The sequence below is a fragment of the Lygodium microphyllum genome, chromosome 3, assembly GCF_053477565.2.
Source record: "Lygodium microphyllum isolate KBCC chromosome 3, Lygodium_microphyllum_v1.1.10, whole genome shotgun sequence".
In the NCBI taxonomy this organism is placed as follows: Eukaryota; Viridiplantae; Streptophyta; class Polypodiopsida; order Schizaeales; family Lygodiaceae; genus Lygodium; species Lygodium microphyllum.
Window position 1 is genome coordinate 128,410,464 of NC_141137.1, and position 26,033 is coordinate 128,436,496.

At 42.2% G+C, this 26,033-nt stretch overlaps 1 protein-coding gene and 1 non-coding gene across 2 annotated transcripts in view; both read right to left on the reverse strand.

Moving 5' to 3' along the window:
* Positions 1-9,526: 9,526 nt before the first annotated feature.
* The window catches only part of LOC148038885 (phosphoglycerate kinase 3, cytosolic), a 40,822-nt gene continuing 24,315 nt past the window's right edge, over positions 9,527-26,033 (reverse strand). The window contains exons 2-6 of the mRNA XM_087674775.1: positions 11,200-11,277; positions 10,858-11,118; positions 10,398-10,715; positions 10,153-10,311; positions 9,527-10,040 (exon numbers count right to left, since the gene is read on the reverse strand). Coding sequence (XP_087530901.1) covers positions 9,846-10,040; positions 10,153-10,311; positions 10,398-10,715; positions 10,858-11,118; positions 11,200-11,277 — 1,011 coding nt within the window. The 3' untranslated portion in view covers positions 9,527-9,845. The remainder of the gene's footprint in view (positions 10,041-10,152; positions 10,312-10,397; positions 10,716-10,857; positions 11,119-11,199; positions 11,278-26,033) is intronic.
* Positions 12,009-12,112, reverse strand: LOC148038886 (U6 spliceosomal RNA). Its single transcript, XR_015690481.1, has one exon. It is a non-coding gene; the product is annotated as a U6 spliceosomal RNA (small nuclear RNA).

The following is a 26,033-nucleotide window of genomic DNA, read 5'->3' on the forward strand; positions in this document are numbered from 1 at the left end:
TGTATATTTGGGTTACAGTATCAGCTAACCCAAGTCAGAATCTCTTGGCCATCAACTCGCACACATCTTTGGTCTTCAAGTTATTCATCGAGCCAGATCGAAGCTAGTTTCAGAGGGACAAAGGTATATTTGGCTTATAGTATCAGCTAATCCAAGTCAGAATCGCTTGGCCATTAACTCACACACATCTTTGGCCTTCAAGTTATTTATCAAGCCAGATTGAAGCTAGTTTTAGAAGGACAAAGGTAGGAAGTCAAAAGGGATAATGTAGAGACAGAGAGAGATTCTGAGCAAGGCATTTGTACAGTGATGCGCTCCGCTCTTCTTCTGCTGTGTACAGTGAAAGTGACCTGTTTCTGACCTAGGACATGTGTACAGACAAGGTGTTACTCACAGTTTGACCTTCAGATTTGAGCTCCAATACAGTGCAGATCTGCAGTTATTACCTCAAACAGTGCTTGCCATGTCTGCTATTCTGTACAGCACTCGCAAAGATTGGGCTTTTATTATGGCTAATATGTAGGTGTTAAGTGGTATTGATGTGGCTTTTCTTGACCAGCATATTGGGTATGGGGATGAGAAAGAATTAGTTGAGTTGGATCATGACTCTTTGGCTAAGGATTCTGGTCAGCTGTTGATGGAAGGGGATGAGATGGGAAAACGTCATAAGATGATGGTTGATGAACCAGTTTTGTGTGCTCCGGATTTGCCTCAACAAAGTGTTCATGTTTCTTCTTCACAAGCTGATGAGTTTTTCCAATTCATGTTTGCCATTGCCAACAATCTTATGTTTCATTATGTTCATGCTAATGAGGGTAAAGCGAGCTCTTTACCAAAAGGAGATCATGTGATTGCTGTCATGGGAATTGACCTAGTTTTATAGCAGATTGCTACCTCTCATGAGAGGGCAGCCATCCTTTATTTTATGGGCAGGACTCCTTTGATTGCTTGGATTTGCGCTTGGCTGCAGTCCATGCTTGTAAGTGATGATGCACGTCATGATGATGCTCTTGGGCAAGTGCAGGCTCCTCTCATGGAAGAGATTTATGATGGACCGAAGGGGTTTTTTGAGATCCTTTTTCATACTCTAGATGTGTGTGCTCGTATTATGCAACATATTCCTTTGTTTTTGGATGGTCAGCTGGTCCATATGGTCCTATGGAGGCCTATGGCTGAGTTTAAAGAGGTTCTTAGATAGGCATGCCCAATCTGGATAGAGGTAGTTAATTTTCCTACACATCTTTGGAGACTTCTTCATTTGGTTTTGAGATCCCTTGGCGAGGTGTTGGTAGAGCTCCGTTGGGTCTCCCGTAATAGGAATAGGGCTTATATGCTTTGGGACGCTGGGAAACCTCAACCTACTAAAATTCATTTTGAGATCCCCAGGTTGCAAACGTTAATTTTTTAGCTCAAATGGGGGACATTTGCTAGACACTACTTTTGATATGGCAAGAGCATGATCCCCAGCCTTTGACTCAGCAGCAAGATGTTGCTCCTTTTGTGCCTCTTGCCCTGCATGAACATGATAATGGAAATAAGGATGTTTCCCAGGTTGGCATTGAGCGTGAGTCGCATTGAGCTTGTCGGGATCTACCTTCTCAAGATGATTCCTAGATCAATGTGATTAGACGAATGCTCCACAGGAATCTCATTCGACTCCTGCTCACCCATCTCCTTATCCTGTTACTCAGACTTTTCAACGTAGAGGTAAGGGTTTTTACATCAAACCTTAATCTTTGTGTGTATCTACACTGCAGTTGGTGTGGTTGATAAAAGTGCTTCTGATTCTACTTTGTGCTTTGATGCTCGTGGGAGACTTTTGCCTCCTTGAGATGTTTTCTGTTCTTAGCAATAGCAATTTCCTTCTCGTGCTTTGATTGGTAGTTTGCAAAGGGTGGATCTTATGGATGTGATCCGTAGTGAGATGGAGAGATTTGATACTGCTAAAGCTATTGATGTTAAAGGGAAAGTGGTGATTCAATAGTTCCCTCTCTTTTTGTTTATCATGAGACTTGCTTTATGAAATGTTAAAGGCATTTCTTTTGGCAGTAAGCAGTATTGATTGTGGAGAATTGTTTTTTCTGGTAATTGGAATGTTTTTTGTGCCGTGGATCACAATCAACATGCTTTAGCAGGTTCTTATGTATATAAGGATTATACAATGTTCTTTAATGGACAGGTTTCACATAAATCTAGAGTTATGTTGGTTGTTCCTTGCAACCATCCTTTTTTTCTCGAGATGTTTACGGTAGATTTCTCATGCTGGAAATCATATATGAGGGTGAGTTTTGTGGTTGGTGGGTGTGTATGTTGCTTCTACTGCTCGGGAACGTCGTCAACTTTGGGATGAATTGCACTGCCTTTCCATGGCTCGTCAAGGTTTTGTTATGGGTGATTTTAATGCAAGCATATCTACGGATCAGGTGACTTCACCTCACTCGATCATGGATGGTCCTAAGCGCAAAGCTTGGGATGCACTAGCAGTTGTGTCTTTGAAACAAAGCATGGTCTTGGACGCATCCTTCATAGTCTCGATATACTTATTGCTCTCTTTAGAATCCAGATGCTTGGGCCAAACTTGATAGGATATACATTTGTCAAAGCGATTCCTTTCTTCCAGCAATGATTGATATGTGGATGGAGCAACACCATGTCTTGTTAGATCACTATCCCTTGGCTTTGGAATTGATTCATAGGCCAGTTCATGCCTTCTAAGGCTCTACTTGCTCATTTGCCTCTACGTTTCAATCAATCTTTTTTACTGCAAGATCGGTTTTTGGAGTGTATCCAGCAATTGATTGCTTCTTTTAGCTAGAGGGTTCTATCTCAAGGTATAGAAGCATGGACTATTTTTAGCGATAATACACGTGCGTTGATTGCTTCTTTTAGCTAGAGGGTTCTATCTTGAGGTATAGAAGCATGGACTATTTTTAGGGATAATACACGTGCGTTGTCCCGATAATATAGTATTCATCATGTTTCTTTTTTAGCTAAATTGCAGCATTCACAACCTTTGTTGGCTCACTCGCCTCTATATCAATCAAGAGATACTATTAATGACTTACTTACAGACATTGTATGGTTGAAATGTAGAGTTCAATCTCTTCAAGAGGAGGAATATGCTAAATACAAATTGTTGGCCCGAGCAAAAGCTTTGCATGATAATAACTCTGTCAATTTCATTAGTTCTTTGCTTGTTTATGCCAAAAATATGCTCGAGAAAATATAATGCGTTTGTTGAATGAGCAAGTGATATGGTTACTGAATTTGTCTCCATCATTCATATGTGCATCGACTGTTACAAATCTTTGTTGGGTTCACATGAGATTTTTTTTATGTTCTCTCTGCTTGTTGATACATTTGTGACTTGGTTAGTAATTAGGTTATGCATGAACAGGTTGATTTGATGGAGGTTGATATCTCAAAGGCTGAACTAGAGGATGTGTTGTCCCATTTACCACATAGGAAAAGCCCTAGCTGGGATGGGCTTCCTAATGAGCTGTTTTTAGCCCATGAGCAACAGATTCAGGACCCATTAATTCGCCTGTGTCAACAAGTCTAAAATTCTAGTTTAATGCCTCCAAATTGAAAGATTGCAATGATTCAGTTGTTGCCCAAGGTTCCTCCTCTGACTTCCTTGAAACAATGAAGATCCATTTCTATTTTGGGTTCTTTGTATAAAATCTTTTCTAAAATCATTGCCAATAGATTACAGAATGTATTCCGGCACTTGGAGATCCATTTCTATTTTGGGTTCTTTGTATAAAATCTTTTCTAAAATCATTGCCAATAGATTACAGAATGTATTCCGGCACTTGGTTTATCCATGTCAATATGGTTTCATTAAGGGATGGAATCTCATGCATAATGTTTTGAATGTTCAATTGGGGATTGATTATGCCAAAGTCTCTTCCCAGCAGGTTGTTATGCTTCACCTTGATCTTGAAAAGACATTTGATCATGTCAGTTGGTCTTTCTTACGACAACTAATGTCTACCATGGACTTTGGTCCTTGCATGACTTCTCTTGTTGATACCATTAGTCAGGGTGATGTGGCACGTATTGTACTTAATGGGGGAATCACTGATGCAATTGCCTTGTCTCATTCTCTTCAGCAAGGTTGCCCTCTCAATCCTTTGCTATTTGCCTTAGTCACTCACCCAATGCTCTCTTTGTTGGATAAGTTGGCTTATGGATGTGAGATTGTTGGTTTGTCTCTTCCAAGTGGTGCACAACTTTTGGGTCAATCTTTGGATGATGATTCCTTTATGTTTCTCAAGACTGATCGAACTAATGTAAATCGGGCAATGGTTACATGGAATCTCTTTGCTTTAGCTTCGAGACTTCACATTAATGCTAAAAAATTTACACTAATTTCTTATACGAAGAGTGATTTGCAAGCTTTGGGTTAGCAAGGAGTTGTGATTTCTAAAGGAGATGTTACCCAACACTTGGGTTATCCTATCGGTGTGCATGTAGCTCCTCGTACCTGTTGAGAAACCCTTTACCCGTAATTTGCGTTTTGCATTTAGGGTTTGCAGCCCCAAAAAGGCACGCTATCCTAGACTGACTATGCATATTTATAGGTCACTCTCTCATTCATTCCTAACGGCTGATTCATTCAATCCGTCACCTCTTCTCTCCAGCCTCTCAACTACCCTCACACCCCTTCAAGAGGACATTGCGGTTCGTGGTTCGTGGTTGTCTTCATTATCTTCCTTATGTTACGGCATCCTTATTTCCTTGTATCACATTCACTCCATGATTCAAATCTTCATCATTCCATTCATCAGAATTTCTTCTCTCTTCTCTTCTGTTCTCCATGTTTACCAAGTTCACTCCGTGTTCCTCTCCGCAAACCCTACTATCTCACTAGTACGTCATCTTTTGACATGGTATCAGAGTTGGATCTGCTCACCTAGCAGCAAAGATCCTCCACTCCAGTGAAGGCAAAGACCAGTGGCGGGTTCGGTATCCACTTCTCTTCTTCTTCCGCTGCATCAAAATCTCGTTTTTGCAGGTTTCAGGTGTTTTCAGCTTGCTGTCCACACCCTTTCGAGGAGGACATCGCACTCTCAGCTGTCCCTGCTATCATCTACAGTCTGGCACCTGTTTCCAACCTTCCACCCACAGTTCGCAACTGTTTATAGCAGAACGACTGTTGTTGATCACTCTCCATTCAGAAAACAAGCTCGTTTTTACATATTTCAGGTATTTCAGCTTGCTGCCCACACCCCAAACGTGAAGGACATCACGGTCCAAGCTGGCCATTGCTGTCTACAACAATCTGACGCTTGTTTCCAGCCTATCACTCACTATTCAAAGCTAATTCAGCATATTGACTGCTGCTGTTGTTTTTTCCTGCGTTTTTAGTCTCTCTCTCTCCTGCAGCCTAGGTTTTGTCTTAAAACTCTCCTCACCTGCGTTTTTTATCTTTCTCTCTCCTCACCTACGTTTTTCTACTGGTTGCAACCTCTTACTGCTGGCCGCATCCTCCTCCCACTGGCAGCTCACATCCAACCCTTCCACTGCCCTCCCACCCCTTGAGGCGCACATTGCTATTCGTGCTTCACACTGCCCTCACACCCCTTGAGGCGAACATTGCGGTTCGTGGTTCATTGTGGCTGACCTCTTCCTTCTTCGACAAGGCACACTAGTATTCATGGCTTCTTTACCAACAGATGTCCAGACTAATGGGTGCTCCTACTGTGGCATCACCGGACACACCACCGAGGCTTGCCAACTTCGACCTTTGCTCCCCACCCCCTGGAGTATATGCATTTTCCACCAAGCATTCCTTGTGCCACCTCTCCTTTCTAGGCCACAGAGAACGTTCTGCATCGGCTATCAAAGTACTATGCTCAAGGCAATAAGACGCATCTGATGCCCACTAAGTCCTTTCGAGCACATGGAGGATAGATTGGCGCTATGACCTCCTGGAGATCGTCGCAATGCCAACTGCAATCTTCTTCCACTTATTTTTAGGTACAGTGGCTTCCACGACCTATGGATCTACAGTCCGCTCCATCGAGAGACAGTGATTGTTTGATACCGTCTCCTCGTCAGTCTGCTCCTTCGAGAGACTAGCTGCTCCACTCCTTCCTCTTCTTCGGCTACCCATTCTTCAGCATGTAGCATTGCATCTCCACCTCACTCTTCTCTTGTTCCCCTTTTTGGGCTTGAGAGGGAGTGTTGAGAAACCCTTCACCCGCAGTTTCTGCGTTTTTTGCGTTTCTGCGTTTTGCATTTAGGGTTTGCAGTCCTAAAAAGGCGCGCCATCCTAGACTGACTATGCCTATTTATAGGCCACTCTCTCATTCATTCCTCACGGTTGATTCATTCAATCCGTCGCCTCTTCTCTCCAGTCTCTCCACTACCCTCACACCCCTTCAGGAGGACATTGCGGTTCGTGGTTCGTGGTTCGTGGTTGTCTTTATCATCTTCCTTGTGCTACACCACCCTTATTCCCTTGTATCACATTCACTCCATGATTCAAATGTTCATCATTCCAATCATCAAAATTTCTTCTCTCTTCTCTTCCGTTCTCCATGTTTGCGGAGTTCACTCCGTTTTCCTCCCCACAAACCCTACTGTCTCGCTGATACGTCATCTTTTGACAGCGCCTTGCTTGATTGGATGTCATCCCATACACATGATCGGTTTATGTACTAGAAATCTTAAGGTTGGCCTCTTCATGTGAGACTTAAAGTTATTCAATGCGCCATGATCAGTATGGTCTCATTTTTTCTGCCCTTACTTCCTTGGACAAAGAATTCTCTTTTGGAACTGGTTCAATCTATCCGCTTCATGTTGTGGAAAAAGAAAGGAAATCGTTTGGGCCGGGTGGATTTCTTGGTAGCATGTGACTACTCCTAAAAGAATGGGGGGAGCAACTTTATTGGATATTAATTTCCATATGGTTGTTTTGAGATTGGCAATTTTGCAAGCTTTATGTGTGCAGAGTCATCCCTAGACAGATATTGCAAAATTTTTCATTGAAAGGATTGGTATCTCGCATGGTCGCACGGTTATTCAAGTTTCTTAGTGGCATGTGTTGAATTTCACGAGGTCTATTAACGTCTCCTAATCTTTTCTCCTTTCTCACTTGATTGCATCTTGGCAAGAGATTTTGTGTTATGCAGTTTAGCACTCTCTTGATCTTCGTAAGGAGAAGAATTCGTTACAAGGAGAAGTATTGACTACCTTCAAGTTGTTGGACTCGCCTGATAAAGACTTGCAATGAGATAAGTTTAATTGGATGGCTCGCTTGGGGTTGCAGACAATCCATGACGATGTCATTCTTGGGCAGCCCCGTCTTTATTCTTTCTGGTGCATTTTTCAGTATTTTCAAGTGCCTCGTGGCTATCAAGACATTTGGTCATCCTTGCAAGAGCAGCTTCTGAGGTACTCTCCATTGCTTGCTTTACAACCCTCGTCTCCTTAGCATGATTGGATGTTTGTGCTATCTAATGATTTCGAGAACAGGTAAGCTAATCACATTTATCATGAGATGGATCACTAAAAATGCCAATAAATATGCCATATTCAGAATAGCAAAAAAAAGTGGCAAGAAATATTTCTCCAACTCTAGAAGTTTCCTTATTAGGATAAAGTTTTCATATGGAGGTTGCTTATTGGGGGTCTTCCAATTGGAGATGTGTTGTATCTTGCAAGATCTCCCGTGGTTGCTATATATTTTGCACTACATGCGATGAGACATTGCTTCATCTCTTCGTCTCTTGCCTTGTTGCCCGATAGATTTGGAGTTTTGTTTCTTGTGTGGTCCTCAATGACTCAACAGCAGATATCAGCTTGTTCATAAATCATTCCTTCTTTTTCCATTTCCTTAGTTGGACAGCTCTATAGCATATTTGGCGTACTCGAAATGCCTTCATTTTTTATTCTACCTCAAGTAACCATGGTCATGAGACCCGTGTTCGTGGTTTATTGTTATGGCATATCTCCTTTATGCTTTCAACCGACCTAGTTCTTCCTGGCATTGCTGCTCCTTGGTTGGATATTGTTTACTCCACTCTGACTATCCTTTCTATGTGATATTTGTGTGTTATGTTTTTAGAGACCTTTCGGTTTGATTTGTGTTTGTTTTGTTTTTCTTAGCTAACTTGATGGTTTGATGTAAATATTTCCATTTAATTCAATTATCTTTACAAAAAAAAAAAATGTAATATCAAAAGTCAAATGCTTTCTTAGCATGTCTTGTTCACTAGGGAAACTAGAAAGGGAAAAAATGGCCAAAATCTTAGCTTCACTTGGCTAGACCCACATACTTTGTAAAAAGTAATCTTTATTATTCATATATAGACTGTCTGTGCGCATCTAATAACTACACATCAGCTAACATATTAATTGAACTACATAACTATATATTAGCTAAACTATTAATTAGACTGCCTTATCATGAGCAATGTTGTGCCTGTGGTGCTCATTATCCTCTTGGGAAGTCAAAGGCTCCTTGGGCACTAGTGGACCTTGTGCATGCTCGACAGTTACCTCTGATATCTACTTGCTAAGCACGCTAGGCTGAGGATCTAATTTTTGATAGGTCATGTTTGGTTTCTTGATTTCAATCGTGAGGGGCTCAATCACTCCAATATTTTTGGTTCGAGACTTGGATTTTCGTTTAGGTTTCCTTCTACGCCTCTTTAATTTTGACATAATTTGGGCTTCTGACAGAGGTGGTTTAGCAGGGGGTTTTGGTTTTTTAAATAAGCTTACTATTAACTACAATTAAACTAGTATATGTCAGTTAATTAACTGTTAGCTATATGTCAACAAAACTATCAAGTAAATTATATACTGTATTATTAATAATTTTAACTAAGCCAACTATTAGTTACAAGCTAATTTGACTATGCTGTTAAACCTAGTTGTGTCCTACTCGTAAAGATCGAGTAAATTAATTTCACTTTCACCAAGCATACCATTAGTTACTAGCTAAAAAAGTTTGATTACTTAATAAACATTAATTTAAAGGTTAAATAAAATTATTTAACTATACTGTTAAACCTAATCAATCATGAAATAAAAATTCTAGTAGTTAATTAATTGTCACTTGGACACGTTGCAGCACATTTTGGATGCAACATGCCCCACAACACACCGTTTAACTATAACTAACCTATTAACTATATGACACTGCAACTATGAAGTAAAAACTGATGACTTTAACTAAGCTTACTATTAATCACTAGCTAATGAATGGTAATTACTCATATACATTAATTAACTATTAACCATCAGTTACTAGCTAATAAACGTTTATCTATAATTTACTATCAACTGTAACTGAACCATTAACTAGATGTCAAGCTAGACTATTAAGTAAACTATATACATTCAGTGTTAATTAAACTAATTTAACTACATTATTAAACCTAGTTCATTATGAAATAAATGTTAATCAAATACTAATAAACATTAGTTACACACACGTCATTTTGGTAAAAGTCTTCTTCTAAATAGCTTCGCACAGCATGCAGCTACAAATAAAAGTATGAAGAAGAGAGAACAGAACACAACTCTCAACATAAAGAACTCTCTGCATTTATCAAAGCATATGCCATATTTATGCAGGACCAAAGTATCAGAAAGAGCACCCAAGGGAGGGGGACTCTGTGAATTATCGTTGTTGAATTATTATTTTACCTACATCAGAGTTGGCAACAAAACTTTGGTAAGGCAAATCTGGCTGGTCCTGAGATGAAAACTGTACTGGTCCCCGGTAGGAAAGGGGCTGGGCTCTCTGCTTGGGGTTGTGCTCTCGTATCTACAATGAACGGTGGTGTTGGCAAAATCCCTGGGGTGGTCAAGCAGATACAAGACTTTCAAGCCTCATCAAGAGCTGCCACACCAGGAAGAGTCTTTCCTTCCAACAGCTCCAAGCTTGCACCACCTCCAGTTGAAATGTGGCTCATTTTGTCTGCCACCCCAACTTTCTCCACAGCAGCAACAGAGTCACCCCCACCAATTATTGTAGTGACTCCTTTCCCACTCAAGTCAGCTAGCTTCTTTGCAATAGCCTATTAAAGTAGAAGTTAAAGTAAATTGAGCAAGGTCAGAACAAGGCAAAGGCCAGAAACAGGCCACAAGCTGACTTGGAAATCAATCACTAATATCTAGTTCTAGACATACCTCAGTTCCAGTAGCAAACTTTTCGAATTCAAACACGCCCATGGGACCATTCCAAATTACAGTCTTGGTGTGTTCCAAAGCCTCACTAAAGGTTTTAATGGAGTCAGGACCAACGTCCAAACCCATCCAACCATCAGGAATAGCAGATGCAGGAACTACCTGCAGTTCCAAAACCAATATTGCATCAATAAAGTGCCAACTTGCACCCACTTAACAGCACAGGTGCAACTTGACAGCCAATGCACCTTACTGTTGGCATCCGGGGCAAATTTATCAGCAATCACTACATCAGTTGGAAGTAGGAGGGACACCCCCTTCAACTTGGCTTTCTCCATGAGACTAGCAGCAAGTTCCAGCTTATCTTCCTCTACTAGAGAAGAACCAACCGACAAACCTTGTGCTTTGTAGAATGTGAAGATCATCCCACCACCAAGTAAAAGGATGTCACATTTTTCCAGCAGAGATTCAATGACACCAATCTTAGAAGACACTTTTGACCCTCCAACAATAGCCGCAAAAGGTCGGGTAGGGTTGGATATGGCACCTACCAAGTAGTCAAGCTCCTGCAATCAGAAAACAGATATGGGCAATTATCTTAAAGCTGGCACAATTTCAGAGAAAACTGAAAGGAACCATCAGCAGCAAACCTACAAAGGAAAATATTTTATCTATGAACAAATCTCAATATTGAATAAGTTTGTGTACCTTCTGTAAAAGGAAACCAGCCACTGCTGGTCTCAAATACTTTGTGACCCCCTCTGTTGATGCGTGCGCTCGATGAGCAGTACCAAAAGCATCATTTACATACAGATCTGCCAGTGATGCTAGCTTCTTTGCATACTCTGGATCATTTTTCTCCTCTTCCTTGTAAAACCTCACATTTTCTAAAAGCAGAACCCCACCATTAGGCAGAGCAGCTACCTTCTTTTCTACCTCTTCACCAATAGAATCATCTGCTTTCTCAACCTATCCATAAAGAATAAAATGTAAACTCTTCTCCAGAATAGTAATCTTATTTTGGGATCTGCAAGGATTGAGAGAGAGAACCTTAACACCAAGGAGTTCCGAGAGCCTGGGGACTAAAGGTGTTAGTCGATACTTCTCAGTAACACCTTTCGGTCGGCCCTGAGAAAAATCCAATGATGCATTACATTTACAAAGCCAGATTCACAGAGCCCAATTGACAAAAGAAAAATCAACAAATTGTGGTATGAAGATCAACCACAAACAGGCCCTGCAGGCCTGGTTCCAATCAAGCCCAAAATAAATCTAATTTACGTAAACTCACCTCCAGACATGTTAATTTAATGGATTACAACCTCAAGAAACCAGAGAAGATATAGAGTATGACACACTAAATTTTAGACTGCTCATTTCACACGCTTCATATATAAGAAAGCCAACTGAACGAAGCACAAAGAGGCTAAATCAGGAAGGTCATATATTAGCAGACACCACTGGGATAAGTTACATTGGTTTGTTCATTTAATCAATCAAAAGTTTTGGCACTCTGCCCTCCTTCACACACTTGCTCATCTTTACTGCGACTCAATTCATATTTCATGACTTCAGTTGGGGACGCATGCTTAGATATTGCATGCAACATTTTCAGCTAGCTAACAAGGAAATAGATGCAGCCATTTTGAGATCTCCTGCTCTTGGGCAGCCCTATGAAAAAGTACATAAAAAGTTCTGGCACATGCAAAAGACACAACCTCAAGGTGACTTCGTTTTATCAGCACAGCACAGTGCCAAGTGCTTCGTGTACTTCTACTTCATTTTCTACCGGTTTGGTTAACTTTTTAATAAGCTTTCCACAAAATACTGTGTTTAAGAGTAAATGGTCTGGGTGCACAATGGAGAGCCTCTCTTTTTCTCGATTTGTGTGTCATCCTTGCACAGCGGCCATGCCAATCTTCTCCATGTCATTCCAATTTTACCAGAATGGAGAGGCCCTCTGTCTTTTTCTCTCTCTCAAGTGGCTACCCTAGTGGTAAGCCACTTGTTTTATCAACCTGCTGACCTGGGTTCAAACCTCCTGTGTTCTAAAATTGCTATTCTAAATAACTGTGCAGATGTTGGAATTGAACTCATGACCATCTGGTCACCATGTGTTCCACTTAACCAACTGAGCTACACCCATTTGGTTGAGCCTCTCTCTCTTTTTTTTTTGTAAAAGGTAATTGTATTAATTACGAAAAAAAGGTACAAGTTTGCATGATTACAAGATACACGATGCCTCTAAGCCACCGTGTGTAAACCGTCAGTACAAAACGCGGACAGAGATACACAAGTCATGGCAAAGACACAAAGGAAATTGCCATATGCCAGGGAAGTAAGTCTTCCCGAGGGAGCAAGTCAGAGTGCCGAATGAGATCTATCTGCCAAAGCAAGAGGCCTTTAAGCCTGGCAATGTGTCCCGGAACATTAGAGGCCAAATCAAAAAGAAAGGCATTCCGAGTGGTCCAATTGTGCCAGCATCCCCAGTATCTAAGAAAATGGAACAAGATCTTCATATGCAATTGTGCCGATGTGGGGTATTTTGGGCGTACAAAAACCCAATCGAAAAGGCTCATCGAGAAACCAACCACAGCTTGCCAAACCACTGACAAAAGTGACCAGATTTTCTTAGCGAGAGGGCAAGAGATAAATCGATGACACGCCAATTCCACAGTAGTGGTGCAGAAGAAACAATTGCCGTTAGAGATTCGACGCTTGGAAAGGGCCGAGGCAAGAGGAAGACCACCAATCATTACCCTCCAAAGAAAGACCTTGCATTTGAAAGGTGTCTTGTTCACCCAGCCCTCCATCACAGTTGCCTTCCACCATGACTGAGATTTCCACAACCCCCATACAATATTAGCTTTAGTAACCAGCCATTGATGATCTTTAATCAGAAGATGGTACACCTGGTTAGCCGAGGCCTTTTCCAAATTCAACCGACCTACAAGGACCCAATCCTGCCAAGGGCAATCCACAGCAAGGGCAAGAAAGGGTTGCCTGCTCTGGAGCACTAACAAAAGTTGTTCCCATAAATCATGGTATCCACGAGGGATTCGGAAAAGCCTCCTGGTAGTACGAAACGATATGAAGACATTACGACTGGCAAGGGTGGCATCTACAACTGAAGTCAAGCCCAAACGCGCCATGCGGTTAAATTTTGGTCTGAGCTCATGTTTGCCTTCCCATGAAAGTAATCTCGAGGCTACCAACAATTCCAGTTAAAAAGAGTTAGTATGTAAGCGGTCCTCCGCTGGATACCAACGCGTCTTCTGGAGAACCAATTGCCAAGAGCCGACCAAATGAACAAGCAGGGATGAGGAAGGACTCGAAAACCAAGAGTCTGCATTACGAACATGCCACCAGGAGCTTCGAATTTGTGTATTCCCATGTAGAGCGCGCGGTCCTCAAGAAAATAATGGGCTATAACGCCCCACGGGTGATGCTCCACACACATGGCACGAAAAAGAGACCAACGAAGTGCCAGCATGAGTTTCAGCATCCAAAATAGCCCCACCACCCAGGCGTTTAGGGGTACATGTATGCGACCACGAAATCCACGAAATACTTGCATGCAATGAATCCTTCTTCCATAACATGAAACAAATGGGCCAAGTGAGAGCATTCAAAGTAGTAGGAGTCCAAGGCAGCAATGGCAAGAAATATGGGAGCATTGGCAACATAATTGTTTGAGCCACTTTGAGGAGAACATGGAAGGGCCAAGCTTGCGACTTCCAATATAGAAACTTCGCTGCCAGTTTCTGTGAAATCCACTGTAGTAGTTGTTTTGGCCGAACATCAACACCCAAAGGGTACCCAAGATTCCTGACAATGGAACCACGGGGAACAACCTGTCCCTGCCAACCCAATGACTGTAAATCGAACTCCGTGCAACTGAGAATGGCTGATTTGAAAGTATTGATACGAATACCAGAAGCATGACCAAAGAGCGTCCAAACATCTAATGCCTTGCGAATATTGACCTTGTCCGCACGTAAAATCATAAAGCTGTCATCAGCCAAAGATTGACTAATGAAGTGCTGACCAAAAGGAAGAGACAATCCGGCCAACTGGGCAGAAGCTGCCATGGAAGATAACATCGAAAGAACCGGATGAGTCGCCAGGGCAAAGAAGAGAGGACTCAAAGGACAACCCTATCTCATAGAGCGTGCAAGGACAAAGGGCTCTGTACACCACCATTTAGCATAACTCGCAAAGAAGCCGCTGCACTAATGGTGTAGATCAAGCGGGACATCCAAGTGCCAAAGCCCATAGTAGACATATGTTCTGCAATGAAAGACCACTCTAAATAGTCAAAAGCCTTTTCCAGATCCAATTGGATCAATACCACTTCCTGACTAGAGTGCCTTGCATAGTCAATAGCCATTTGCACATTTAAGATATTATGCAGAATGTTGCGGCTCTTAATGAAACCATATCGAAGAGGATGCACAATGGCCGGGAGATGTTTGTGGAGCCGATTCGCCAGCACTTTGGAAAAGATTTTATACATCGAACCCATCAAAGAGATTGGTCTCCAATATTGCAACATTGACGGCGAAGGAACCTTTGGAAGCAATTTGATAAGCCCTTCTTTCCATGAGGAAGGCACGAACCCTGTTTCCCAAACCTGCTGAAACATAGCCGTCAATGGCTTCACCAGTTGGGTAGCAGAACTCTCAAAGAATTCATTGGTGAGACCATCCCAACCGGGACTTTTATCCTTAGGCAGACGCAACAAAACATCCATAACCTCCTCCTCACAAATATCTGTCTCCAAAGTAGTTTGCATATCAAGTGGAACCTGATGTCAGACCAGATCATAGAAGACTGAACGTGCATGCGTAACCTGGTCAAAAGGTGACTGAGAAGAACCAAGAAGATCTAGAAAATAATTCCTGCACATATTAACAATAGTCTGAGGGTTAGTGACCATTTGACCCTTTGAATTCTGGAGTCTAGTCATATTTTCTCAAGCAAGAGAGGCATGCAAAGCACGAAAGAACTTATGAGTTTGACAAGCACTATCTTGCAAATTCTCAGTCAAATTTTGCAATTTGGCCTGCTGATAAGATTTCAACTGAAACTCTTTAATAAGATCAGCCAAACCCATCGCCAATGATAGCAGAAATTCATCATCCGGAGTGTCTACCAACAGAGAACGAACCAAAGCCAATAAGTCCTCTGCTGCGTATCGACGCCGCCGACAAAGAGAGGCATGGTGGATCCCATACTGCCGAGCAATCCGCTGCACATTAGAGAGCAATCGTTCAAAGGAAGCAGTGCCCTCAGAGGCAAAGTCCAATAAAAATCTATCAATCAATTGCTGCATATAGCCCCAAAAGAGTGAATGCTTCAAATAAAAGGAGTTGAAACGTAAAGGGAGCCTATCCAGCAATTGCATAAAAGGTGCAATGGGTTGTGCAAGTATCTCAAGCTGGAGAGGGAAATGGTCCGACAAGGCATATTGCTGCAAGACTGTCATTTCCAGCATCTCAGGAAGAAAATCATCATCCTGCATGATGTACATTCGGTCCAACCGCGACCATGTAGTTGCATACTGCGCCGAATGGAAAGTAAACCCTGTAGAAGAAGGATGTAGCCAGGACCATAGATCTTGCTTAAGTACAACAAGAGCAAACACATTCCACACCCGACTTTCCGAAGCGTCCATCACCGAATGCCCTGAAGTGGACTGTGAAGAATCAACACACATATTATAATCCCCCATCAAAAAACCCCGTCTGCCAAGTGACAAGGAGGTCTTCAAGGTATTCCAAAGATCCCGATGGGATAAAGGGTCATTCGGATCATATAGGCCCAGCAACCATAAGATCTCTCCTTCAAATAAAACTTCCACCACCACAAAGCAGCCATGTACATCATTTTTAATAAGAACTAGATGATATTTCTCATGTACAATCATAAGCACACCAGAATAATGTCTGGCGTGTGTCCCTGCATAAAACAAGCGAAACCCATGGCAATCCATAACTTTTCCTGCTTCACCGTGACTCTTGTGCTCTACCACACACAAGACATCCCACCGATTCTCATGCAATACAGTCCACATGGTATGTTGCTTATGGCGAGAACAAATGCCTCACACATTCCACATGGCTATCTTCATGTGTATTTAAAAAGAAAATCAAGAACGAGGCACCACTTGCCTCGATTTAACCTTTTCTGCTAGAATATCAAGGACACCCTCATCCAAAAAATCAGCTAACACGGCAAAAGAGTTCTGACGGCCAACTTTAGAGGTAGATGGAATATCCACTGTCTTGGGGATGGAACGGGGATAACGACGATCCCATGGTGTAATCACATTCCCTCAAGTATCAAAAGCCAACTTAGCGGGTGGGCCCTTTGGACCGTCGGTATATACTTTCCGTGTAGACTGATTACGAGGAGCAGAAGGAACCATAGTACGCGCAACGTGCTCTGAAGACAACATTTCTTTCCTGCGCATATACGTGCGCATGGAATCTTGTGAAACATTATGCCCAGTAACCGCCAGGCCAGCATCAACCTTTTTACCTTTTTTGGGACATGCCTCTACCTAGTCATTGCCACGGGAATCCAAACCCAAAACAGGTTGTTTACCTTTATCCAGAACTTTAGGTGGCTGGGTTGTGACGGAGCATCAAGCACCATGTCTTCCATAGGCAGCACAACATGCTCATCATCTGAAGATGGTTGCTTCTCTCGGCATTCTGCCATAAAATGCCCCAATTTTCCACACGAAAAGTAGTGTCCTGCAAAGTTGCCCCATTTCAAACGAAAGTGCAAAGGATGCATGCCAAAGCAATTAATACGAAGCCATGAAGGCCTTTTCCTAGCAGTGTCCCATAACATACACAAACGGTTGCGATTCATGGCCCTTAGGCTCGGGGGGACCAGAACAGTTCCCACAACGGCCATGGCATCCTTTAACAAAAGCCAATAGACAGCCAGGCAATTTTCCACTTCAACCCACACCGGGCATTCACATTGAAGCAGGCGCTAAAAGTCTACCATAGAGCGCCATGGCACAACATGGACCAAACGGCGATCAAAGAACAATGGCAATTTAGACAGAAGATCAGCCCGATGCTTCTCAGATTTCAACAGCACCTCATAGAAGCTTCGGGGCCCAACAAAAATCTCCTCAACACACTCTCCCTGTAGTAAATAGTGCAGCCACTGGCAAATATGGGAAAGCACTGGAATCCTGCCAGTGAAGAAGAGTATAACTGCACGGTCATAAAACATCGAAAAAGAGCGCAAGACATTTTTCGATCCACCGTGGCTTCCAGAACATCTTCAGTTTCAGAGTCAAAAAAAGCTTCATGATTATGTTGGACATACTCGCCAAGCAGAGTGTTGGCAAACTCCAGTAAATGCTCCCAGTCAATATCCTGAGAATCCACAGAGTCAGAGGCAACCTGAGCATAAGAACGTTCCTGATGGCCCATTGTCTCTTCTGACATATGCTTGGAGCGTTTGCCCGCAAGCTGGAAGTCCGGACCAGGGAGCATCTCCTCCGTACAAGGAACCATATCCTTTGGCTCCTCTGTATCAGAATCCGGACCAAGGGCTGCCACCGTTTGGTCGACAAAAGCCATATCCACGCCAGCCATATTGTATCACTACTTGTGCAGGTCGGATGCAACGCCCGGAGCTCACGGAAGATAGATCTCCCTCCCTCCCTCCCTCCCTCCCTCCCTCCCTCTCTCTCTCTCTCTCTCTCTCTCTCTCTCTCTCTCTCTCTCTCTCTCTCTCTCTCTCTCTCTCTCTCTCTCTCTCTCTCTCTCTCTCTCTCTCAACAGGGTATTTACAGGTAGGCAGGTGCGGGGATCACTGATATGCGTGGACAGAACGGACCTAGCACCTCTCGCACAAAACAGGGCACCAGTGGACGGAAGGTCACAGCCAGCAAGCACCACGGGTCGACAGGTATTTACAGGTAGGCAGAAGCGAGGATCACTGATACGCGTGGGCAAAATGGACCCGGCACAAGTCTAAGGGGCAAACTCAGGCAGGGCGCAGGGCAAGGAAAAACGTCTTGTAGATTAGCACTCTACAAGTTGGCTCCTGCAAGAACTAATCCTCAGAGGCTTGCTCTTGTAAACACACACCTGGGGCGAGCAGAACGTCGGCTAACAAGCGACGGCGGGCAGGTCGGACAGCGGGCGGGTCTGATGGTGAGAAGGACCGATGAGCAGGTCTGATGGCGGGCAGGTTTGACGGCGGGCAGGTCTAACGGGCACCGACGGCGAGCAAGACCCGCAGGTCTGACGGCCGACGGCGAGCAGGAGCGATGGCGGGCAGGGCCAACAGGTCAGACGACCAACAGCAGGGCGGAACACACACACACACTCTCTCTCTCTCTCTCTCTCTCTCTCTCTCTCTCTAGGTAGGCAGGTGCGGGGATCACTGATATGCGTGGGCAGAACGGACCTAGCACCTCTCGCACAAAACAGGGCACCAGTGTGGACGGAAGGTCACGGCCAGCAAGCACCACGGGTCGACAGGGTATTTACAGGTAGGCAGAAGCGAGGATCACTGATACGCGTGGGCAAAATGGACCCGGCACAAGTCTAAGGGGCGAACTCAGGCAGGGCGCAGGGCAAGGAAAAACGTCTTGTAGATTAGCACTCTACAAGTTGGCTCCTGCAAGAACTAATCCTCGGAGGCTTGCTCTTGTAAACACACACCTAGGGCGAGCAGAACGTCGGCTGACAAGCGACGAAGGGCAGGTCGGACAGCGGGCGGATCTGATGGTGAGAAGGACCGACGAGCAGGTCTGATGGCGGGCAAGTTTGACGGCGGGCAGGTCTAACGGGCACCGACGGCGAGCAAGACCCGCAGGTCTGATGGCCGACGGCGAGCAGGAGCGATGGCGGGCAGGGCCAACAGGTCAGACGACCAACGGCAGGGCGGAACTCTCTCTCTCTCTCTCTCTCTCTCTCTCTCTCTCTCTCTCTCTCTGTGCACGCACACGTGCACGTGTGAGTGTGTTCTTATGATATTTGATCTAAAAACACCTCATTTGTTCATAATCAAAGAAAGCAACAATTTGTTTGCATACAGCATATTGTAAAAGAACCAAGCATACATGAGGCCATCAAGCCCACTTGTAAGTACCATCATGTAAGTACCATCATTAAACCTCAACAAACCTGAATGAAAAAAAGCAACACAATGTGGTCATCTAGCAATTGTAGTTTAGAGCCTCTCCATTGTGACAAGAATAAAAATTCAGAGCTTAGAGCCATCATTGAAAAGGAGTTATCATCATAATACACTGGAATTTCCAAAAGATAGAAAAACTGTTACAATTCCAAGTAAACAAGATGTATCAAACTCTCCTTGGATCTATTCTCTTGAGTTACAAAACCTACAGACAAACATGCTTGTGAGGTATATATGATTTAGTGTTTGCCTCTACATCATAATTTTTATTTTTCCAAAGCAGATCAAAAAAAATTTTATTCTTGTGAATATGTTGTGAATAATGAATTATGTGCATTGTTAAATAAATATAAAGATATCTTTCCTGTTGGGTATGGAGCTCATGCGTAACCAGTAGGCTATGGCAGATGGAACTCCATGGAGATGTCTGTGAGAGAGAGAGAATGCTCTTGCACATACACAAACTAGAAGAAACAGATTGATAATGATAGATGAGATATATGGGGATGAAAGAACGAGTGATAGGGCCTGAATATATAAGCTAAGGTATCCACATCTTGCACCTTTGATCCTTATTTAATGCTAAGTAATGTAAAAGGTGTTCACACCTAAATATGCACTTTTACACAATGTGTGTTCACACATGAGGATAAACAAAGCTAACAGAACCCCCCTTCGGGTCATGGTGACTGAACCCGCCACACTAAGTATATGAAAAAGGAAAAGGAAAGGTCTTACCTCAAAGAGCCAATGTCTAGTCTTGTACAATGATTATAAAAAGGAGATACATAAATAACAAAGATGCAACATGAGGTAGGTCATGGCATGGTCTACTGACAAGCCCAAGGACCCGATGTAAGACAAGGTTCAAAGGTGCGTGTGCATGGCTTAGAGACTGATCAAAAGCCAACATGGCTCAAAGGCACTAGACACATGACTAGAGGCCAAATACGTGGGTATAGATTTCGAATCAACTCAGAGCAAAGTGGTTAGAGTTAGAGTCCCCCTTTAAATATAACTCCTTAGTGAATCGGAAGGAAAGCAAATAGAAAGAAATACAACTCATTTTGGATTAAAAACAAGACAAAGAACCCCACACAATTATATAACAAATGATGGAAAGGTCTTAGTGCATGTGTGACCATGCCTAATGTCTAATTCCAACCACATTTTTATTTTTATTTTTCATAATTAAAAAATAATTTTTAAAAAAGTTATCGATATAAAAAACCCCCTCATGTGAGGAACAACGCGATCAATGTCAATAGCTTGCAATGGAATCGCCAAGCACTGGATGCTTGGCAAATCATTTTGCCCACGATGTCGAAAGCGAGCACTCAAGTGGTCTTCAACATGTTGATGGAAGTTTTGATTTGATGGCTCAGCACTTAAACATGAAAAGCCCCAATGTTTGATGATGAAATTTGAAGAAATTTCACTTCAAGTTGAAAATCCCCGAATTGCATGTGAACTGCCCCTTAGAACCCAATATTTGAACTTAACTAATTAAAGTTTAATTGATTAAACTTTAATTTTGGGCTTATGTGGTCAATGATCAACCGGCAAACAGTCTGACGAGCAGCACACATGGCTAGGTTACAAGTAGGATTAGGCACATGGAAGTCAATGGGCAAACAGCAATCATGTAAGGCTAGTGGTTATAGGAAGATGTGTCATTGCGCAAGCACGGCAAGTCAATTGGCAAGAGCAAGACAACTGGCGACAAAGGCAAGTTGATTAGCAAGAAATGGAGAGCAAGTACATGTTTTTCTTTTAATTTTAAAAGGCAAATAATAGTTACCTTAAGTGCCGCTTCATTAAATTTGGATGACATGGCTTGCAAGTGTAGGCACCAATGATCGGATGCAAGATAGGATTTGGCACGACAAGATACATCTTACGTCAGGTGACCTGATAAGGACCTGATAAGGAGTGCATAGGTCCGACAAGTCATGGGACATGGTACAAGGCACGCAAACAAACAAGAAGCGCAACACTTTCTTGAATTGGAGATGGCAACTATCAACTCAACACACACAGTGTAGACAGTAGAGAGGGTGAGAGTGTAGACATTGTACGACTTGATTAGTTCCAAAGTGTGTAAGACCAAGTACAAAAGTACAATCCTTAGACTTTAGGGTTATGTAAGAGCCTTAAGGTGCATTCACACACAAAAGTTTGTAATTTGTGATAAGTGACTGAACTAGGTAACATAAATACACAAATAAAGAGTAATATGATTTAGGGAAAAAACCTCTCTTATGAAGAGTAAAAAGTGCCCAAGTGTCCTACTGCGGATCATTGACACTCCTATGTGAGCATAGGCGTGAGTAAAACCCATGTAAGAGCCTTAAGGTGCGTTCACACACAAAAGTGTATAATGTGTGATAAGTGACTAAATTGTGTAATGTGAATACACAAATAAAGAGTAATATGATTGGGGGAAAAAACCTCTGTTACGGAGAGTAAAAAGTGCCCAAGTGTCCTACTGTGGATCACCAACACTCCTATGTGAGCATAGCCGTGAGTAAAACCCATGTTTGATTTATGATAGAATCAAATTCAGCTAGCATTGATGCCATCCAATGCACACTTTGTTGTGCATCCTAAAAAGAATCACGCTCATCATCATCAAGTATATTTGCTTCCATAACAAACTCCATAGCATTAGCATGATCATGCAAACATGTTTGTCTTCGAGTACGACCAGCAAGAGAAGCATCCAAATGATTGTCTTGTAGAGTCTGCAAGTACCATCTAGGTATTTATATATCTAGCCTCCTAATTATATGCATACTCTTGATGAACTTCAAGTTCAGCATCTTGCTAAATATTCAGATCAGTCATACGCTGGATTTTTGCATTATTTAATGGAGCATAGCGGAACATTTTATTCGTTTAATGAAGCTCCAACTATAACACCAAAAGATATAGGCAGCAGCCCTTCAAACACATCATTTGCAGCCTGATATATATCATAACCAGCAAGAGATAATTCCGATTTTTCATCAAAAATCACGTCTCTACTTACGAAAACTTTCTTGGAAACAAGATCATACAATCCATACCCTTTGCTTTCACTATTGTATCCCACAAATATACACTTGATAGCCTTATGGTCCAACTTGTTTCTCAATACTTTGGGAATATGAACATAAGCAAAACACCCAAAAGCATGAAAGTGACAAACTCAAGGTTTACGGCTATTCCAAGCCTCAAAAGGCATTATATTTTTCAATGCCTTAGTAGGACACCTATTCAAAACGTGACAAGCACACGTTACTGCTTCCATCCAAAATCCATGTGGTAATTTTTTAGCTTTCAGCATACATCTGGCCATCTCCATGAGTAATCAATTCTTCCTTTCTGCAACCCCATTCTTTTGTGGAATATATGCAATAGTTTACTGATGTGCAATACCTTTTTGCTTCAAAATTTTATTTAGCAAGGAAAGCATGTATACCCCCCTTCGCCTTGCCTAACTTACCTATTACATTTTGCTTCTAGATCCGAACGGAGAGTCTTAATCTAACAACCATATTGATTTTCCACAAGTGTAGTAAAAGCCAAAAATGCATCACACACTTTTGACTTTTTCACCAATGAATAAACCCAACAAAAATGAGTAAAGTCATCAATGAAGGTGACGAAATAATAACATCCACCCAAAGACTTTGTCTACATGGATCCACACACATCTGAATGCACAATTTGCAACCTGGCCATAGCTCTAAAAGCAACATCACGAGGAAAAGAAAATCAATGCATTTTTCCCAACATGCATCCCTCACAAATGTGCTCAAGCGGTCTCTCCAAGACAGGTAAGCCTTGCAACAACTGAGTACGTTGCATAAGCATCAAACTATCATAGTTCACATGCCCCATACAAGCATGCCACAACTCTTATGACATAGCAAGAGTAATAGTAGATGCCAAGTAAACTGACCGATCAATTGAATGAGCACCTAACTCACAAAGTCCATGATATAATGTGTCAGTAAGTACCAAAGTCCAAAATTCCTTATCCCTAACCATGCATTTATCATCATCAAATGTGACTTGTATTTCACACTTGGCTAAAGAAGAAACGGATAGCAAATTCTTCTTTATTCCTAGCACATATAATGCATCCTACAGACTGAGAGTAGAGCCATCAATGGCTTTCAAGACAATCTCTCCGACACCTCTAACAAGATAAGATGCATTGTTAGTACATTGCACTAATTTGCCAACACGAGCTGTAACAACAAAGGTAAACAAATCCCTACGAGATATAATGTGCTTAGAAGCACCACTGTCAAAGAATCAAGTATTGGCATCCTCTGTAGAGCTCAATGCTCTATCTACCCAAGAAGAATCATAACTATAAGTGTAAAAACAATACTCACGGTCAATGACGAACCATGCGAACTTTGTAGCAGTAACAAGTGCATCTAAAATAGACATCCCAAACTTCTTTTTTCCTCAGTAATGTGTTTCTTGCATTTTGTGATGTAATGACCTAGTTTTTTATACAATGGCATTTGCCCTTCTTGGCTTGTGTGTCCCCCTACTTCTTGTTGTCTCTGTGAAGTTCCTGGACTTCCAAAACTCTGCAGAGCATTCCTAGACTGACTGCCCTTGCCTTTCTATCTTTGCCATAAAAGCCTGTTCAAAGACTACAACATCCATCCCACTATTCTTCCTTGTTTGATTTTCTTTCAACAACAAACTAACCAACTGAAGAAAGGGAAGTGGCTGCGGAGAAATTCGCATTGTGAGATTCAATGCCGTGTGAAAGGCCAAATAAAAAGGTGGCAAAGAATTCATAGTAGAGATCATCTGAACATCAGAATAATACTCATCTACATTCATCAACTGCTCGCACAAGTCCTAAATTTTATTAAGATAATCGTACATAGCATCGCCTTCTTCCATCTTTACATTTTCAAGCTCCTTTAAGAAAGAAATGTGAGTATCATTTTTTCCAACAAGCATATGCTCAAGTGCAAGCCATGCTACTCATGAAGTAGCCGCAGACTGAATATGCAAGATTGTTGATTATTGATTGCTGAACTGCCAATGCAATGAGTGACAATGCTTGGACATCCCTAGTGTCCCAAGCCTTCTGTGCAACTATTCTTTGGTGTGGTGGTTGAACCAGAGCTTTCCTTTGACCACGACCTTGTGGAGGAGTAGTAGGAGCCATATCTCCAAGACGAACTTCTTCCCCACTAACGTAATTCCAAAGATTTTTGCAACAAGTACATTCTTCATCATCAAAGACCATAGAGAATAGGTATTGCCATTCAATCTATCCTCTTTAGATACATAAGTGAAGACATCACTCTGTCCTTGATTGGCCATGATAAATGTCACTCTTCCAAAAGGCGCAAGAGCAATAACCAAAGCTGGCTTAACATGCAAATCTGCAAATTTCCAGAAATTACAGAAAATGCCAAGCTGTAATTAACTAAATTGTGTCATACTTGACCACTGCTGTCTCAATGTGCTGAATTTTTTACAGATCTCAGCAAGTAGCACGTTGTCCAATGCAGGAACATGTTAGCAAATATATCAGCTCATATATGAGTCTATGCATGTAGAGGCTGGGCACATTATTTAGGATATTTTAGGCATTTTTTATGGTCTTTATTTTGGTCATATTTAGCATTTAGTGCTGGCCGACCTGATCATATTGAGGACATATTTTTGTCCTAAATATTCAAACTCCTCCTCACTCAGTCATTCATCTGCCATCACAAGTGTGAAGACTCCGTGAGAGAGGAGGGAGTGCCGGTGCCCACGTAGCCAGTGACTCACTGTTATATGTGACTGTCTCGTGTTGGATATATGGATTCCATTTCCGAAGCATACATCTAAGTTCTCGTCTGTATTGTGTTCTTCGATGTTCTTTCTTTCCCTTTCTCTTTTGTCTTGTGTTTCAACAATTTATTACAACATATGTTTACGCTTCCATTGTTGCTCCACTTTTGACAGAATAGTGCTCAACAGCACTAAAAACACAAAAGCCCCAAAAATTGCCCGTCCAATGTGCACAATTTCAGTCAATTTCACACTGAAACTTCAATACATATGCCAATGTCTATCAAACATGCAAAAGCCCTAAATTTTCTGAACCAAATTCCAACAAATTTCTGCAATTTTTGCACAAAAGCACCTACTATAGCAAAAATAGACCTTTCCCAGTAGAAGCCCATTGCTGCTCCACTTCTGACAAAATAGTGCTCAACAACACTAAAAACACAAAATCCCCAAAATTTGCCCGTCCAATGTGCACAATTTCAATCAATTTCACACTGAAACTTCAATACATATGCCAATGTCTATCAAACATGCAAAAGCCCTACATATTCTGACCCAAATTCCAACAAATTTCTGCAATTTTTGCACAAAAGCACCTACTATAGCAGAAATAGACCTTTCCCAGTAGAAGCCCCTTGATGTGGGCTCTGATATTTTGAATAAAATGATAAGATGTACCTACGACAAACGAGAACAAGCCGAGCACAAGCTGTGGGCCTTGGGAGTGCAGGCAAGACCACCCATGCTGGCAGGCAATGTCAAAAGATGGCGTACCAACGAGACAATAGGGTTTGCAGGAAGGAACACGGAGTGAACTTGGCAAACATGGAGAAGAGAAGAAAAGAGAAGAGAGAAGAAACTCTGATGAATGGAATGATGAAGATCGGAATCATGGAGTG